Source organism: Meles meles, chromosome 9, assembly GCF_922984935.1.
Source record: "Meles meles chromosome 9, mMelMel3.1 paternal haplotype, whole genome shotgun sequence".
Taxonomy (NCBI): domain Eukaryota; kingdom Metazoa; phylum Chordata; class Mammalia; order Carnivora; family Mustelidae; genus Meles; species Meles meles.
The window spans coordinates 112,650,554-112,667,734 of NC_060074.1; the positions used below are offsets into that span (position 1 = coordinate 112,650,554).

A 17,181-nucleotide genomic window follows, 5' to 3' on the forward strand; every position below is an offset into this window, starting at 1 on the left:
AGGGAAGAACTAGACCCACAAAGTATCCGTCCCACCTTTCTTCTCTGCGCCCTCGAAAACGTGGGTCCTCAGGATCCCGGGGGAATCGTTCATCTCCAGGTCTGCGGCCTTCCCAAGCCCCCGGAGGGCCCCGGGTTGCTCCCCGGCCATCCCCCTCGCTGAATTCCCTGTGATCCGGCGGAAACGGAGGCCCGGGGCCCCCACGCCTCCACTTCTCATCTTGTGGTAAAGGTCCTCCTCGCCCCTCAAATTCACGTAATCGGTGGCCAAAGCGCTTGTCCGGGTGGAAGTCATCTGGTCTGCTGAAGTCATCAGGGAAGTCGGGGTGAGGGCCACGCCTATCAGGGGGACCCCTGCAGTCCTGGCTGCCCCGGAAAGGCCCCCTCTCAGGCCCGTGCTCAGGGCCGCTGCTCTGCTCATGCCGCCTCTCTGACAGGGGGCCCATGTGATGGTTTGGAGGGCCGCGCGAGTCACCTAAAGGAAACAAAGCTCGTTTTTACCTTGTCTTCCAGGAATCCCACCAGCACAGGTCTGATTTTCAGCATCCTACAGTTTGAGAATGCATTCTTGTATTTAGAATGTTCTCCCTCCTTAGTTCTCAGCACACTTAGGAGACAAATCCCTAAGGCACTATCTAATGGAAAAACACAGGTTTGGGGTGCGGATTTCAACTTCATCACCCACTTGCTAAGCACCTCCACCTCGGGCAAATTATTGGTCTCAAATGAGATTAGCAACTACTTGCTGCTGTGAGGATTGGGAAAACAGTCTCACAGGCATAAGAATGAGCATCCCTTCCCTTTCCCCATTGTTCTAGGACTTCATTAGGCCTGTCCGCTCCATAGCCAGGGAGAAAAATTCATGCTGCTGGCCAGGAAGCCACGCACAGGCAATTCACCTCTGCACCTGAAAAGGCCTGCAAAGCCCATCGGGTGCTGAGGCTATGCTGCTCCCATCCCTGATGCTGCTCCTTTAACCCCTCATTCGTTCAACTTGATTCGTTAACTCACACTTTGATTCGTTTTTTTCTTCTTTTTTTTTTTAAGACAGGGAATACTTTACTCAACCCCCTCAGAGAAATGGACAGCTTGGGTCTGTAACAAAGCACGCTTTGATTCTTAACAAAATCCTCCTAAGGCACATGGAACCACGGGCCTAATAACTGCTTGGTGACCAAACAGCCCTTGCTTAAAATTTAGTTTCGGGGTTATATTAACATATTTTCCACCCCTTTGCATGAATGAATGATATATATCCCTCATCTATAAAAATTATCACTATTCACTGCACACAGCGTTTGGAAACCCGCTAAAGATTTTTTGAAAACATTTTAACGTATGTAAAATATTCCGAGTCCTGAATAAAACTAGAAACAGGCCAACTAAAGTTGTGATGGTTAACTTAGCTTAGTTCTGAACCTTGAAGGGGTTTGCTCTCCTGGCTACTGTGCAGCCATTGTAAATATGTACCTATTTTCCGTGAACATACAATTCAAGCACTTGTTAAAAGTAGGTAGCAAAGGGACCCTCCTGCTCTAAAACAACTACATTTTTAAGATGAAATTCCTCCACCTGCCCCACTCATGTCCTTCCCTCCTTCTCCCTTAGCAGTAAAGACCAACTTCCTTCCCTCGTGTCCCAGTCAGCCAGGATTCTTCCCCTCCCAATGCCCTTCCTCTTCCCTTTTTGTTCCCTTCTTTTGGCCATTTCAATTCCTCACCATTCAACACATATAAAAAAGTTGGAAATGTCAGTATAAAAAAACACCATGAGAAGGTTTCTCTCTTCTCTCAAGTTCTGCCTGTGCCTTCTGCCTCCTGGTCTTTCCCTCATTAAACCAGTCCTCTCCCAGCTGAGGAAAGCACCTTCTAAGTTGCCTCTTTGTTCAGTCAGTTTGCAAATATCCCAGGTCCCTTTCCTTGTGGTAAAGAGGGCTCCTCACTTCTCAGTGGGTTCCTGCAGCTAGTGACTTCTCTGACTTTATGTTGCTTGAACTTGGTGTGATCTCAGACACAGCAGACTTTGACCTGAGGAAGCTGAACACATTCCATTTGGACTTACCTATGAATAATAATCCTCCCATTACCTCTATCTGTTTAAAAGTACCCTGGCTCCTCCAAGGAAAGAAACCCACCACTACAAATTAGAAGGGATGTGGCCACCGGTGATGGGGCGGCGGCGTTGGTTAATCCAGTAGGGGATGGCAGGGCCACTTTCTCGGCTCTCCCTTCTCCCTTTGGTCCCTGGGAGGAGAAAGAGAGGAGGAAGAGAGAGAGAGAGGTAAAGAGAAAAGGGGAAGAGCAAGGTGGAGAGGGAAATAGGTGGAGACAGACACAAGGTAGGGGAGAGGAAGAGAGGCAGGCTCTCAGTTTGTTGATAGCTGTACCTTGTGGGTAACAGACTCTTCTTTTCTTAGGGTCCCCAAATTCCAAAGATGGATTCTTGCTTTCTCTTTTTCCCTATTGGCCACCACTTTCATGCAATGAGACTATAATAAAGATTCTCCTAATTCCTTTTCTGCTCCCTTTCCTAGGATGTCCTGCTTCTCCCAAAGTCCTAGGGCTGCAAAATGCTAATGAAAACTCTTCTTAATCTGATCAAAAGAGGGCAAGAAATGTAACATGTGCCACAGAGTGCTGTGGGCTCAGCTCATTAAAAATTAAAAGGAGTTAAATTCTTTGAAGTGCAACCTCCACAATACTCCCGGATCTCTGGCTTGTGCCCTCCCTGTAAGAAACAGTGCACCGACTTGAACAACTCCATCTCCAACCACATCACTCAGTCCTGCCCTTACCCTCTCTAGCCAGCAGTCTACCACCCCTCACTCCTGCTCCAGCCCTTCCCCTGGGATAGCAGAACACCTCGGCACAAGGGACTGCCTCTGTGCTTTCAACTGCTGAGATTAACTCAACTTCCAAACAGACTCACATCTAAATACTGACAGTTCTCATCTCTGTGCTTTCCATAGCATCAAGAACCGGATACATCAGTACATTGCTTTCTTCTTGTTAAATTGTGCAGAACAATATAACCAGCTAAAGAATTCAATACATGACACAATTTGGGGGGAGACGAGGATAATACTAAAAACACTATTAAAATCTCTAAATTCTTTATCTCCTCAAAAACTACGTGGAAGCTTTCCAGGATACGAATGACATGCACTTGCATTCAGTGAGCACAGGACCCACTCCCATTCCCCAGACGTGGATAAGGCTGGCCTGTGGCCCAGGCCTTGCTACTAGGGCTTGTCCCAGCGCTTTCACCGCCAGCTTCAGGTAGTGAGGAGCTTATCCCCTCAGGACAGCACTTTTAGCTAACTAAAGCAAGTCTGTGAAAACAACATGAAGACAAAGCCTTTACCTGAAATGACAGTGCTCCTATTTTTTCCTACAGGGTTCAAATGATCATTCTATCCATTACTTACCAATAAACTATTTATTGTAAGATTTACCCAGAGGTGGTAGAATAAAACTCTTATTCAGCCGAGCAGATATTTACCTTTGTTAGGGCCAGGTCCTTGTCCAGGGTTAAGAGGGGGGATGCGACCTTGTGCTCCCTGCTGCCCTAGGCCTGGTATCAGGGGTGGGGGGCCTGCGTTCTGTCCTTCCTGAAAAGATGTTTTTAAAGCGGGGGTGTGAAATCATAGGCTTGTGCTTCATAAATAAGCAATTTTATCATAATGTGACAAGATAAAAACACTAATCTGTCCCAAAGCCTCCAGCAGTAAACATACAGCTAGTGACATTATAGTAAAATCATCCTGAAATTGGGGGAAGGAGATACTTCTCTTACCATAATAAAAGATAACACTTTTATTTTAAACCTGATGATAGGTTTTATTGAAAGCTAGATCTTTACCTGTGATGCCAAGTAAGAACCTCAATGGAAAGTCAGAAATCATAACATTAACACTCTGCACAAAGGAGGAACTTCTGGCAAAAGTAAAGATCTGGAGTAAAAATCTGCCAGGACAGGTAAACTCGGTTCTCACACTTGGGACTCTTCCAGCTACAGAAAATAACTACTCCTCTTAAGAGGCTAGGGCTGGGTTTGAAGGGGCAGAAGAACATGAAAGGGTTTCAAGATAAGATGTTCACAACTGGCTTTACCTCTCTCTTCTCTCCCTCAGCATTTCCCCCCCTCAGCACCCTATGGCTCATTCCCAGATGAGTCACCTGAGAGCCAGCTGGATCCCTTGGGCGCCTACAACACAAACCTCTTCTGTGTCTCCATGTTCTGGAACTCCAGACCTCATCCCAGCTTGTCTCTAAGATTATGTTTTTTTTTTAACCTAGCCATGTCTAAATTCTGAGTCTCCACACTGTCCAGTGACCTTGGATCAGGTCTCTTAACAAACAAAATACATTTCTGGGGTGCCTGGGTGGCTCAGTGGGTTAAAGCCTCTGCCTTCGGCTCAGGTCATGATCCGAGAGTCCTGGGATCGAGCCCTGCATCAGGCTCTCTGCTCAGCGGGGAGCCTGCTTCCCCCTCTCTCTGTCTCTGCCTGCCTCTCTGCCTGCTTGAGATCTCTGTCAAATAAATAAGTAAAATCTTTAAATAAAATTTAAAAAAAAACACATTTCTTTACTTAAAAAAATGCACTTGGTAACTGGGCCTACCATAAAAATACCAGAGTTTCAAAACCATCCATAGCAAAATGGCTTGCACATTCCAAACTAGCTACATGAAAGAGCAGCCTTGTTAGGACACCCAGCATTGTAGCTACAAATGACTGTCATTAACTCAATACCTGTCATTTCTGTCTTCCTTTGGTTCCTGTCCTCTTCACCCAAGGATTACTCTTATCAACATCTTTCATGCTATTACTTTAGCACCAGAAAGCAATTCCACTAAATTAAACCAACTGAAACAACTGGCTTAAATAATTAGCCTTATCAAAGTGAAGAAAGTCAGATTTCAGCACATAAAAAATAGGAGTAAAGATTTCATCAGTCAACTCCTGAGATGTGCAATGTCCTATAATGCATCAACCTTTATACTCATTCTATAGGTCAACTAAATCTTTACAGCCATTGTGTTTTTCATGGAGAATATCTTTTACTACTTAATATAATAAAAACTCTTACTGAATTGTCCCAGAAACTCAGGCCTATCCTCTTGAATCTGACATGTTTTTAATTTCAGTCATAACGTAACTGAAGTTCATCACTGTTTTTGTCTTCCCAAATGAAAGCTATTAACTCAATACTGTAAGGTTAGGGAACTGATACTGTACACATACACAAATGCTGTGTATTAATAAAACACAACACTGCACATTTTAGGGCCGTTCAGGACAATAAACCTAGATTTATTCCTCTCACCCTAAATTCTAAAGTGTCCAACAGATTTTGGAAATAAACTCAACTACTCGTCATTGCTGTGACACTGATAAGTCCTGGAAGATCTATGGAAGAGTAGTCCCTAACCTACTTATTCTGCTGGTTATTTTAATTTGGTAAACCCAATGGTCATCTTCACAGGACAGATTCTCAGAGGTGTTGGAAAAAGCAAAAACAGACTGTTGTTTTTCACACGCAGCAAGTGCAACACGTCCTCTCCAACCCAGTGCTTCATACCCAAATAATGCTTCCAGACTATGAACCTGAGAAAAACATAAAAACCACAGAGCCGGGGCGCTTGGGTGGCTCAGTGGGTTAAGCCTCTGTCTTCGGCTCGGGTCAAGATCTCAGGGTCCTGGGATCAAGCCCCACGTCGGGCTCTCTGCTCAGCAGGGAGCCCGCTTCTCCCTCTCTGTCTCTGCCTGCTGCTCTGCCTACTTGTGATCTCTGTCAAATAAATAAATAAAATCTTAAAAAAAAAAAAAAAAAAGAGCCAAAGAGTGGTAAATCCATTCGTGCTCATGCAGTCTTTCTGTAATTCCCACACAAAACCTGAATCCTCCTCACAACACTTCTCAAGCACAAGCCCAGCAAATGGGTAATAAAAGTCAGCTAACAAAAACAGAATCCTCAGAAAAGGGCCAAGACAATTTCTACAGAATTACTCCCTCCAGTAAATAAATTTACATGTGAGTGGAAAACAACTTGAACAGCATTTTGTCCAAGGGGTCACCATCTGAGAATGCACAGTTCTGGATTCAGAGAGCTCTAAAAGCATTCGCTGAAGTGAAAATAGTGAGATCTCTGATAGACTCTGATAGACTCCGATCTACCATACACTTGTGAGTTAAATACTCCATCCTATCTTAAAGAGTAGAGCCGGCAGGTGGATTAGCCCATGAAACACCGGGCTACAAACTAAAGAGCCCAGGAAAGGGGGATCTGACAGGCCTAGGGCCACCCCTGCTTCCTCCTCAGGGCCACAGCTCTTTTAGAGCCTGGGGACAATTATGAATGGTATTCAACTGAAAGTTGATCTTTTCTGGAATGATTTCTATTGAAAAGATTCATATTACAATATATTCAATGGTCCTGTTTATTCTCATTTCCTTCTTCAGCCAGGACGCTCTTCTCAAGCCACTATGACTACTTGAGAGACACTGAAAAGCTGTGACAGCTTTCCACAGCGTTTGCAAGTGCCACCTCCGTGCAGAGCGTATTTTCCCAATGTGCAATGCCTGTAAGTTAGAAGTAAATAATACCTGATTGAAGGGGGCCCGGGGCCCATCACCTAGCAGAGCTGTTTTCTGCTGCTGGAATGGTATTGGCCCTTGAGATGGATGTGGCCCTCTTGCCGGGTTCTGCTGTCCCTGAGGTCCAGGGGGCCCTTGCATGCCACCCTGGGGTGGAGGCCCCAAAGAGCCCTGGGGCGGCCCCTGCTGACCTTGTGAGCCTGGAGGCCCTCGCAATTCCTGGGGGGGGCCCAGCATGGACCCTTGGGCTGGAGGCCCCTGCATGCCTCGCATCTCCTGAGGGCCTCGCATCTCCTGAGGGCCATGTCCCAGCAGTCCACTTGGAGGGTGAGGTCCTCGCATCTCTTGAGGTGGATGGCCCATCATCATCCCTTGGGGAGCAGGACCCTGATTTTCTCGGGGGCCTGGAGGACCCTGCATTCCTCTTGGATTCAATCCCATCAGAGGTCCCTGAGACACAGGACCCTGGATCCCTTGAGACCCTGGCCCACCTTGTATCCCATGAGGATGAGGAGGTCCTTGCATTCCTCTGGGACCAGGTGGTCCCTGCATACCTTGAGTACCAGGAGGCCCCTGAGGGCCCAAGTGACCCTGGGGACCAGGTGGGCCTTGAGGGCCTATGTGACCTTGTGGGCCAGGTGGACCCTGAGGACCCATATGACCTTGAGGACCAGAATTACCCTGTGGTCCAGGTGGTCCTTGAGGTCCCAAAGGGCCATGAGGTCCAGGATGCCTCTGCATTCCTTGGGGCCCGTGCATGTCCTGAGGCCTTGGCAACCCCTGGGGCGGGCCCTGGGGCCCTTGTGGTCCCATGAATCCTTGTGGCCCCCCACCTCCCTGATGCAGCGGAGGACCTTGTGGTCCCATTTGTCCCTGGGGTCCAGGGGGTCTAAACTGTCCCTGTGGACCTGGAGGCCCCAATTGAGCCATGTTCATTGGCATCTGCTGAGATGGATGGGGCTGCTGAAAACCTTGAGGAATCTGAGACATTGGACCTTGTCCTGGAAAGGGCTGGGGTCCGAGGAGAGGGGTGCCAGATGAAGGAGGAGGCTGAATTTGCTCAGCCTGTTTCTGTGCAAGTCTTTCAATTTTAAGTTGCTGGAAAGAAAGGAAAAAAAGCATACCGATAAATACACCAGAACCCTTGAAGATGATATACTGCTATCACTTATTTCATTGGGGGAGCCTCAAGACAAACATAAGGCATCAACCTCTCAACACTCCACAGTAACAATTCATATAACATTCAGATATTCTGAGAGCACACAAACTTCCAGACTCACTCTAGACGCCTTCTTATATTTTTAAAAAATATTTTATTTATTTATTTATTTATTTATTTATTTATTTATTTGACAGAGAGAGAGAACACGGGCAGGGGAAGTGGCAAGCAGAGGGGGAGGGAGAAGCACATTCCCCATTGGGCAGGGGAAGCCCGATATGGGACTTGATTCCAGGACCCCAGGATCATGAACTGACCTGAAGGCAGTCACTTAACCAACTGAGTCACCCAGGCTCCCTAGACTCCTTCTCTTTAAATACTGGGAAAATAGAAGTCAGGATTATTTATATCCATCTTATTATATTCAAAAATTTACTAATGTTTTCTCATTTTTGGTTAACTGTCAAAGGTGAAAATTAATAAGAGCAAACCACCTGCTCTAGAGCTGACAGAAAAATTATTTTATCTGCCAATAAATACATGATCCAAGTTAAAACTATGTTGGTTTTATCATTCCCAATAAAAATGTATATGAAGGGGGCACCTGGGTGGCTCAGTGGGTTAAAGCCTCTGCCTTCAGCTCAGGTGATGATCGCAAGGTCCTCGAATCAAGTCCCACATAGGTCTCTCTGCTCTGTAGGGAGACTGCTTCCTCCTCTCTCTCTCTCTGCCTGCCTCTCTGCCTACTTGTGATTTCTGTCTGTCAAATAAATAAATAAAATCTTTAAAAAAAAACGTATATGAAGAAGAGACTAGGTGGCTCAGTAGGTTAAGTGTCTGACTCTTGATTTTGGCTCAGATCATGATCTCGGGGTTGTGGGATCAAGTCCTGCATCAGGCTCTGTGCTCAGTGTCAAGTCTGCTCCAGATTCTCTTTCTAACCTCTCCCACTGCCTCCCCCTGCTCGCTCGCACGCTCTCTCTCTTTCTCAAATAAATAAATAAATCTTTTTTTTTTTTTTTAAATGTATATTTAACTTAGTTCTACTCACTGCTTGACTGATCTGGTTTTAAAAGTGTTAGAGGGGCGCCTGGGTGGCTCAGTGGGTTAAAGCCTCTGCCTTCGGCTCAGGTCATGATTCCAGGGTCCTGGGATCGAGCCCCACATCGGGCTCTCTGCTCAGCAGGAAGCCTGCTTCCCTTCCTCTCTCTCTGCCTGCCTCTCTGCCTACTTGTGATCTCTCTGTCAAATAAATAAATAAAATCTTTAAAAAATAATAATAAATAAGATAAAATAAAAGTGTAGAATTCTTTCACACCTGAAACTACTATGAAATTGTATGTCTGTCAATTATACTTCAATTAGGAAAATTCGAAAAAGGGGTGCCTGGGTGGCTCAGTGGGTTAAAGCCTCTGCCTTCGGCTCAGGTCATGATCTCAGCCTCCTGGGATCGAGCCCCACATCGGGCTCTCTGCTCTGCAGGGAGCCTGCTTCCTCCTCTCTCTCTGCCTGCCTCTCTGGCTACTTGTGATCTCTGTCTGTCAAAAAAATAAATAAAATCTTAAAAAAAAAAAATTCGAAAAACATAAAGAAATGATGGTGTTCATAAGACCCATCTGAGAAGCCCTTCCCTTCTCTGTAAGAGCATATCAATAAAAAATATTATCACTATTTTCTTGGATCATCTTGAACCCCCAGAGAGTATCACACACACCTCCAGAAGCTGTGGGTTAGTATACTGTAATGTGGCCATTTCTTGCTCAATTTCTGCTTGTGTTTTCTTCTTCTCTTCCAATTTAATGTCCTCTTTTCTGTCATTCAGTACCTCATTTGGTGCAGGAATTGGAACTTTATTTTGCATCCAAGCCTTGGGAAAGAAGAGAATATTAAAATACACCCTAAGTGTGTTTATTACAGTGAGAGAATGAGAAAAACATTCTGTAATGTCACTGGCTCACTCCAACTTGCCAAATACAAGCCAGCCAGCCTTGTATACTGTCTTTATTTGTAATGCTCCTTCCTGTGACGAGAATGAGTCAGGGAAGCACAGTATCGGGTAGAAACTACTAACCTGATAAACACTGTCAGATCTGACGTGTTACTGAGAATGAAAAGCCTGCCCACCTCTTCGAAAGGGCACATGCACTTTGTGGTGAGGGGACAAATAAAGCAGAAGACAGACAAACGAAGAAGAGAGTCAACTACTCTCTCTGCTCCATGCTTCTTTCTTCTCCTTCCTCTGATAGCTTGGACAATAAGAAGTAGGCAAGAATAAAAGAAGAGCTACAAGAATCATGACCAACTCAGCACTAACTGCAGAGCAGCAGATGGGAACTCTGTCGAAGAATACTCCAAAGAAGTCTGTAGTACAGAAATACTTTCCACAGATGAGACAATGCAAGAGGCACTCAAGAAGAAGAAGCCCACAGTGCACGGACAAGTTGGGGCTGCTGCTAGTTACTCACCTGCTGGAACTGAGCAGGAATAGGTTTTGCATAAGGAACTTTCTTCTGAGGAACTTTTTTCTGATCCTTTTGCATCACCTCCTCCATTCCCCAGTCCAAACCTGGAATCGTCATTTCAATTTCATTTGATTCATCTTTCCCTGTAACCAAGAAAAGAAGCAGTTAACCAAGGAAATGAGAGCAAATGGCCACGTCATCAATAAACACATTTTTGAACGGGGAAAAGCTGACAGTCTTCCCTTTGAGATCGGGAACACGACAAGGATGCCCACTCTCAACACTCTTGTTCACCATAGTACTAGAAGTCCTAGCAACAGCAATCAGACGACAAAAAGAAATGAAAGGTATTCAAATTGGCAATGAAGAAGTTAACTCTCTCTCTTCGCAGATGACATGATACTTTATACGGAAAACCCGAAAGACTACACCCCCAAACTACTAGAACTCATACAGCAATTCAGTAATGTGGCAGGATACAAAATCAATTGCTTTCTTATATACTAACAATGAAAATAAAGGAAAGGAAATTAGAGAATCGATTCCATTTACTATAGCACCAGGAACCATAAACCTAACCAAAGAGGTAAAGGAACTACAGAACACTCATGAAGGAAATTGAAGAAGACACAAAAAGATGGAAAAGCATTCCATGCTCATGGTCCAGAAGAATAAACATTGTTAAAATGTCTACACTGCCTAGAGCAATCTGTACTTTTAATGCCATTCCGATCAAAATTACACCAGCATTTTTCAAAGAGCTGGAGCAAACAATCCTAAAATTTGTATAGGATCAGAAGAGACCCTGAATTGCTAAGGAAATGTTGAAAAAGAAAAACAAAACTGGCGGCATCACGTTACCTGATTTCAAGCTTTACTACAAAGCTGTGATCACCAAGACAGCATGGTACTGGCACAAAAACAGACACACAGACCAGTGGAACAGAGTGGAGAGCCCAGATATGGACCCTCAACTCTATGGTCAAATAATCTTCAACAAAGCAGGAAAAAATATACAGTGGAAAAACAGTCTCTTCAATAAATGGTGTTGGGAAAATTGGACAGCTATGTGTAGAAGAATGAAACTCGACCATTTTCTTACACCATACACAAAGATAAACTCAAAATGCATAAAAAAAAAAACCCTCAAGACAAGGCAGGAATCTATCCAAATCCTAGAGGAGAACATAGGCAGTAACCTCTTTGACATCGGCTGCAGCAACTTCTTTCAAGACATGTCTCCAAAGGCAAAGGAAACAAAAGTAAAAATGAACTTTTGGGACTTCATCAAGATCAAAAGTTTCTGCACAGCAAAGTAAACAGTCAACAAAACAAAGAGGCAACCCATAGAATGGCAGAAGATATTCACAAATGACAGTACAGACAAAGGGCTGATATCCAAGATCTATAAAGAACTCAAAGTGAACACATACAAAAAAAGATAATCACATCAAAAAATGGGCAGAAGACATGAACAGACACTTCTCCAAAGAAGACATACAAATGGCTAACAAACACATGAAAACATGTTCATTGTTATTAGCCATTAGGAAAATTCAAATCAAAACCACATTGAGATACCACCTTACACCAGTCAGAATGGCCAAAATTAACAAGACAGTAAACAACAAGTGTTGGAGAGGATGTGGAGAAAGGGGAATCCTCTTTACACTATTGGTAGGAATGCAAGTTGGTGCAGCCACTTTGGAAACTGTGGAGATTCCTTAAGAAATTAAAAATAGAACTTCCCTATGACCTGCAATTGCACTACTTGGTATTTATCCCAAAGATACAGATGCAGTGACAAGAAGGGCCAGCTGTACCCCAATGTTCATAGCAGCAATGGCCACAGTTGCCAAACTGTGGAAAGAACCAAGATGACCTTCTACGGACGAATGGATAAAAAAGATGTGGTCCATATATACTATGGACTATTATGCCTCCACCAGAAAGGATGAATACTCCAATTGAGAGAATCAATTATCATATGGTCTCGCTTATTTGTGGAGCATAAGGAATAACATGGAGGACATGGGGAGATGGAGAGAAGTCAGTTGGGGGAAACTGGAGGGGAGATGAACCGTGATAGACTGTGGACTCAGAGAAACAAACAGGGTTTTGGAGGGGAGGAGGTGGGGGGTTGGGTGAGCCTGGTGGTAGGTATTATGGAGGGCACGTATTGCATGGAGCACTGGGTGTGGTGTTTAAAAAATGAATTCTGGAACACTGAAAAGAAAAAAAAAGAAAGAAAAAAATACATTTTTGAAAGAACAGACTTTAAATATGTAGTTTATATCAATTTTATCAACATGTCTCAACATAAACTATTTTGGCATTTTTAAAATAATTTAGTATCATGAAGGTAAGAAACAGGTCTACAAAAAAAAAATTTTTGTAAGATTTTATTTATGTATTTGACAGACAGAGATCACAAGTAGGCAGAGAGGCAGAGAGAGAGAGAGAGAGGAGGAAGCAGGCTCCTTGCGGAGCAGAGAGCCGGATGTGGGGCTTGATCCCAGGATCCTGGGATCATGACCTGAGCCAAAGGCAGAGGCTTTAACCCACTGAGCCACCCAGGCACCCCCCAAAATTTTATAAAAATAAAACACATAGGTACAATGTGTCTTACCCATCTGTTCTTGTTCCATAGCTAATTTTAGTTGTTCTGGTATTCCCATTCCTGGAATTACTGCCAGGCTATTAGGTTCAAGGTCATCTATAAAAAGGAATACATCTATTATCAACAGAGATTTTATAAACATAGTGGCCCAATAAATGAACACTTTATAAAAATGAAACCTTATCAATCAGTAAACTATAAAACTAAATTTACTTTTATATAATCTTTTCCTTAACGCTTTAATAAGAGAATATCAGATTTCAAAGAAGGATAAATATGTGAATCTTACCATATTCTACTCCATCTTCAGACATTCCAGGCAATAGGTTGAGATTATATCGATCTCGCATTTTATCACCTGGTCGGTTTCGGGTCCAGAATTTGCTGACAAAATAAAAGTGATTTAATTGGAAGGGGAGGCGAACCACAAGAGACTATGGACTCTGAAAAACAACCTGAGGGTTTTGAAGGGTCAGGGGTGGGAGTTTGGGGGAAGAGGTGGTGGGTAATAGGGAGGGCACGTTTTGCATGGAGCACTGGGTGTTGTGCAAAAACAATGAATACTGTTACGCTGAAAAAATAAATTAATTAAATAAATAAATAAATAAATAAATAAATAAATAAAAGTGATTGGAGGGGTGAGGGGAGGAGGACGGTTTCAGTGTATTTCTGGGCACTTAAGAGTACCAAACAACCCACCAGTAAACATAACAAAGTTTTACAGTGCCTTTCTTCTAAAAATTTAAGATGTCAAAATATTTTCTTAATAAGAAGGCAAACCAAAATTCAAGTAACAAAATCATACTCAATACTCTATTTCTTATTATTACATACTTATCAATAAACCACTACATGTTCCAAGGAAGTTGGACTACAAATATATTAATCTATCGATAAATATAAATCTTCATTTTCTGCTGCTCCATAAAGAGAGTAAGTCCTTGTTATTTTTTATATAAAGCTTACCTAGTATGGTCATTTGAACCTGAGCAGAGAATATGTCCAAGAGGATGCCAAGCCAGACTCCAGATCATTCCTTCGTGGGCCATCTCCATCCCACCCACTTCCTTCTCTACCCTGTAATAGCATCACAGAAAGAAGTCTTTTCACAAAAGTTACCAAAAAGGAAAAAAAAAAAAAGAAAAAGGACATTTTCTTTGGCTGTAACACAAATCTACTAAAGCCTGTTACTTTGAATCTGGTCAGTTCCATGTGTTTCAGGGTATTTATTTGGTCATCAATAATGTATTCTTTTACTGAGGAGTACTTCAGAGGGAAAAATGGTTGGAGAACGAATTCACCAATAAGAAACAAGGAAATCTGCTTTAATCTCCCTTAATGACTTCTAGATCCGAAAATAAAGGTGCTAAGTTTTCTATTCCAAGCTGGGTTTATAGAATTGAAAACTTCAGGAAGTCTCTGATATGAACACTCAGGAAAAAGACAAGACATTATGTTTTACACTTTTGGGTGCTCTCTTCATAAAATATACAACTTCTTTACATGGTAAGTATCACATACCCCACATGCCAGAATAACAAAGAGCCATCGGACCCTCCACTGGCAAAAAGTCCTTCATGAACAGGATGCCAGGCCACAGCTGCAAAACAAAAACATGGGCAAAGGCAAAATTGTTAGGATCTCAAAACACTACAGGTAATAGAATGAGAAGCATGCCACAACCACTGACCTGTGGCTTCTTTCTTATGACCTCGGAAGACTTGAAGCTCTTCTTTCAGGTTTCGGATATCAAAAAGTTTACAGAGGTGGTCACGTGATGCAGTGAGTAGCCAGTTGCCGTTGAGATTTAATTTCACTTCCATTACTGTGTTTTTATGGGCATGACTAGAAACAAAATACCAAGAAAATAATCTGTCAGAATTCAAACAAGGATAAATCGATACAATGGCCATTTCTGTTAAAAAGCACATGGGTCAAGACGCAAGAGGTTGGGCCTCTTGGCAAGAGGTTTGGACATTATTTTTGTGGCTGACCTATTTCTTTCAAGTGTACTTTTAACGTGGTCTTGTTATGTTACATGTTATGTTAAGAACATAACTGCTTCTTAATAGCCATTATCTAAGTACAGTTTTCACTAACCAATGAAAACAGCAGCAGAGCTTCAACTGTATAGAAAAGCTTATCTGTGAAGCAGAGGAAGCACTTGAACACATAAATTACTATTCAATAAAGCTCATTAAATTTTCAAAATTCAGTGACACTCCTCTCATTAAGACAAGCATTAAAAAAACAGCACAGGATAGTTTGAGGGTTACTTTGAACTAAAAACACTACAAATCAAGGCCTTCAAAATGCACATCTCCAAGGAGCACCAGTCACAGTGTGTCCTTTTTGGTTGTGGCCACTGGAGTTACCTAACAAGGCAGCCTTGCTCCAACCAGCTCACTCTGGATTTGGCTCACTTTCCAGTCAGAAGGACCAGGATGCATGGGTGTGGCCAAAACACATGTTAATAACTTGTTTATTAAACTATGAATAGTGACAGATAATAATAAAAAATAGGAATATAAAATATAATAATATAAAATATATATTGTAATATAAAATATGATAATAAATAATTTTAAAAGACGAAACTTTATTATGAGGCTGCATTGTAAGTAAGCACCTCAAACAGAAAATGAGAAAAGATTCAAAACTGGGGGGGAAATTCCTCTACAAATAGATGCAGTAAGATAGAGAAGGCTGGGCTGTGTCTAGTAAGTAAGTGGGTGCCACCTTAGCTACGTACAGTGCCAAAATGTATCATGAGGGGGCGCCTGGGTGGCTCAGTGGGTTAAGCCGCTGCCTTCGGCTCGGGTCATGATCTCAGGGTCCTGGGATCGAGTCCCGCATCGGGCTCTCTGCTCGGTAGAGAGCCTGCTTCCCTCTCTCTCTCTCTCTGCCTGCCTCTCTGTCTACTTGTGATCTCTCTCTGTCAAATAAATAAATAAAGTCTTAATAAAAAAAAAAAAATGTATCATGAGGAGAGACCACAACCTAGAATAGTGAGAACCACCTTTTCTTCATCTTCGTCCCTGCCCCCACTCCCAGGGATACCCAAATTAAATTTAGATACATATGGAAGAACAAAAATCATAATTAATAAGAAGACCCTAGGTACAAGTTCATCTGTTGTGTATCCTAGTTTTTCATGAATACACAGGACGAGAGAAGGCTCAAAGTTAAAGAATACAGACAGTCTTGTTCCCCTTTGTTTAGGGACCAAGGTATGGTTCCTATCACTTACAGTGTTGCAAGACTCTGCCCAGTCTTGGGATCCCAGAACTTGATTGGCTGTTGACTATCTTTACTTCCTGAAACAACTAACCCTTTTGTTGGATGCCAGTCTACACATTTCACATCTGCACCATGCCCTGTTGGAAACAAGTAGAAATAAAACCTAATCAGTCATATATTTAAAGCAGCACTCCATTTTCATTTAAACCAAAGCATACAAACTTATTAAACATTTTGATCCCAGTACTCTGTCATCTTAACCATTTTGAAAACTCTTGGTTTTGCGTGGGGAAGACTTTTGAATAGAGCAACCTCTTTTGAGGTCAAGATGCACAGGAACAGTTCCTCTTCTCAGGCAACTAAGCTCATCTTCTTGCCTACTTCTGGTTGGCCAAAGCTTTTTAGAAGCTGTGTCACTCAAGCCCCATATTTAAACCTTGTCATGTTTTTCTGGATGATCCTAATTACTGGGCACAATTCTTGTCATTCACTCTATAGTTTTCCCACTTTGAAGTAGTCCTTATAGATCAAAAGTCCTAAATTCAGGTTCACAAGTCAGAGCTTTCTAGATGTGGCAGTAGGAAAAATATTCTTTCTGATGGAATTCCACTTACTAAAATGCAAAAGGAGAAAAACAATCCCTGCTTCATTTACACACATGCCAGATGAGATGACAGTAAGAGCTACTCTGTGGAGTGCTTACTAATATGTTAGGGCATGATGGAATATTTAAAAGCATCACCTTTTTAAATCCTCACAAAATCCTGAGGAAGGTATTATCATTGTATCTGTTTTACAAGTGATGAAAAAAAAAAAAACAGAAGGACTGCAGGGGTTAAATAAGACGTCCGAGTTTCTAAAGCTAGTCAACAAGAACAGGAGCTGGAATCTGAACCTGATCTACAGGATTCCAGAAATAGTTCTCTCAATCACTGTGCTAACACATAGGGTCACTTAACAAATGGAACACATTAACTGATAGTAAAAATCACAAAAGTGAAAATCAGAACTTTTACAATTGAAAGAGATTAGTAACTAATTTTTTGAAAAATTAGTGCTGTCCAGAAAAAGCCTCAGAAAGATTTTATACAGCAAATGCC

At 42.6% G+C, this 17,181-nt stretch overlaps 1 protein-coding gene across 3 annotated transcripts in view; it reads right to left on the reverse strand.

The window, feature by feature from the left end:
- WDR33 (WD repeat domain 33) overlaps nt 1-17,181 on the reverse strand; it is a 130,832-nt gene that overhangs the window by 9,533 nt on the left and 104,118 nt on the right. Inside the window, exons 8-19 of one of the 3 annotated variants that reach the window (XM_046018907.1) lie at nt 16,092-16,218; nt 14,532-14,686; nt 14,363-14,441; nt 13,808-13,918; nt 13,131-13,225; nt 12,851-12,937; nt 10,225-10,364; nt 9,474-9,626; nt 6,607-7,695; nt 3,501-3,609; nt 2,134-2,242; nt 354-474 (exon numbers count right to left, since the gene is read on the reverse strand). In XM_046018907.1, coding sequence (XP_045874863.1) covers nt 2,136-2,242; nt 3,501-3,609; nt 6,607-7,695; nt 9,474-9,626; nt 10,225-10,364; nt 12,851-12,937; nt 13,131-13,225; nt 13,808-13,918; nt 14,363-14,441; nt 14,532-14,686; nt 16,092-16,218 — 2,252 coding nt within the window. In that variant the 3' untranslated portion in view covers nt 354-474; nt 2,134-2,135. Of the gene's footprint in view, nt 1-35; nt 475-2,133; nt 2,243-3,500; nt 3,610-6,606; nt 7,696-9,473; nt 9,627-10,224; nt 10,365-12,850; nt 12,938-13,130; nt 13,226-13,807; nt 13,919-14,362; nt 14,442-14,531; nt 14,687-16,091; nt 16,219-17,181 lie in introns of those variants that run through there. The other 2 variants (XM_046018904.1, XM_046018906.1) reach the window with 2 other exon arrangements.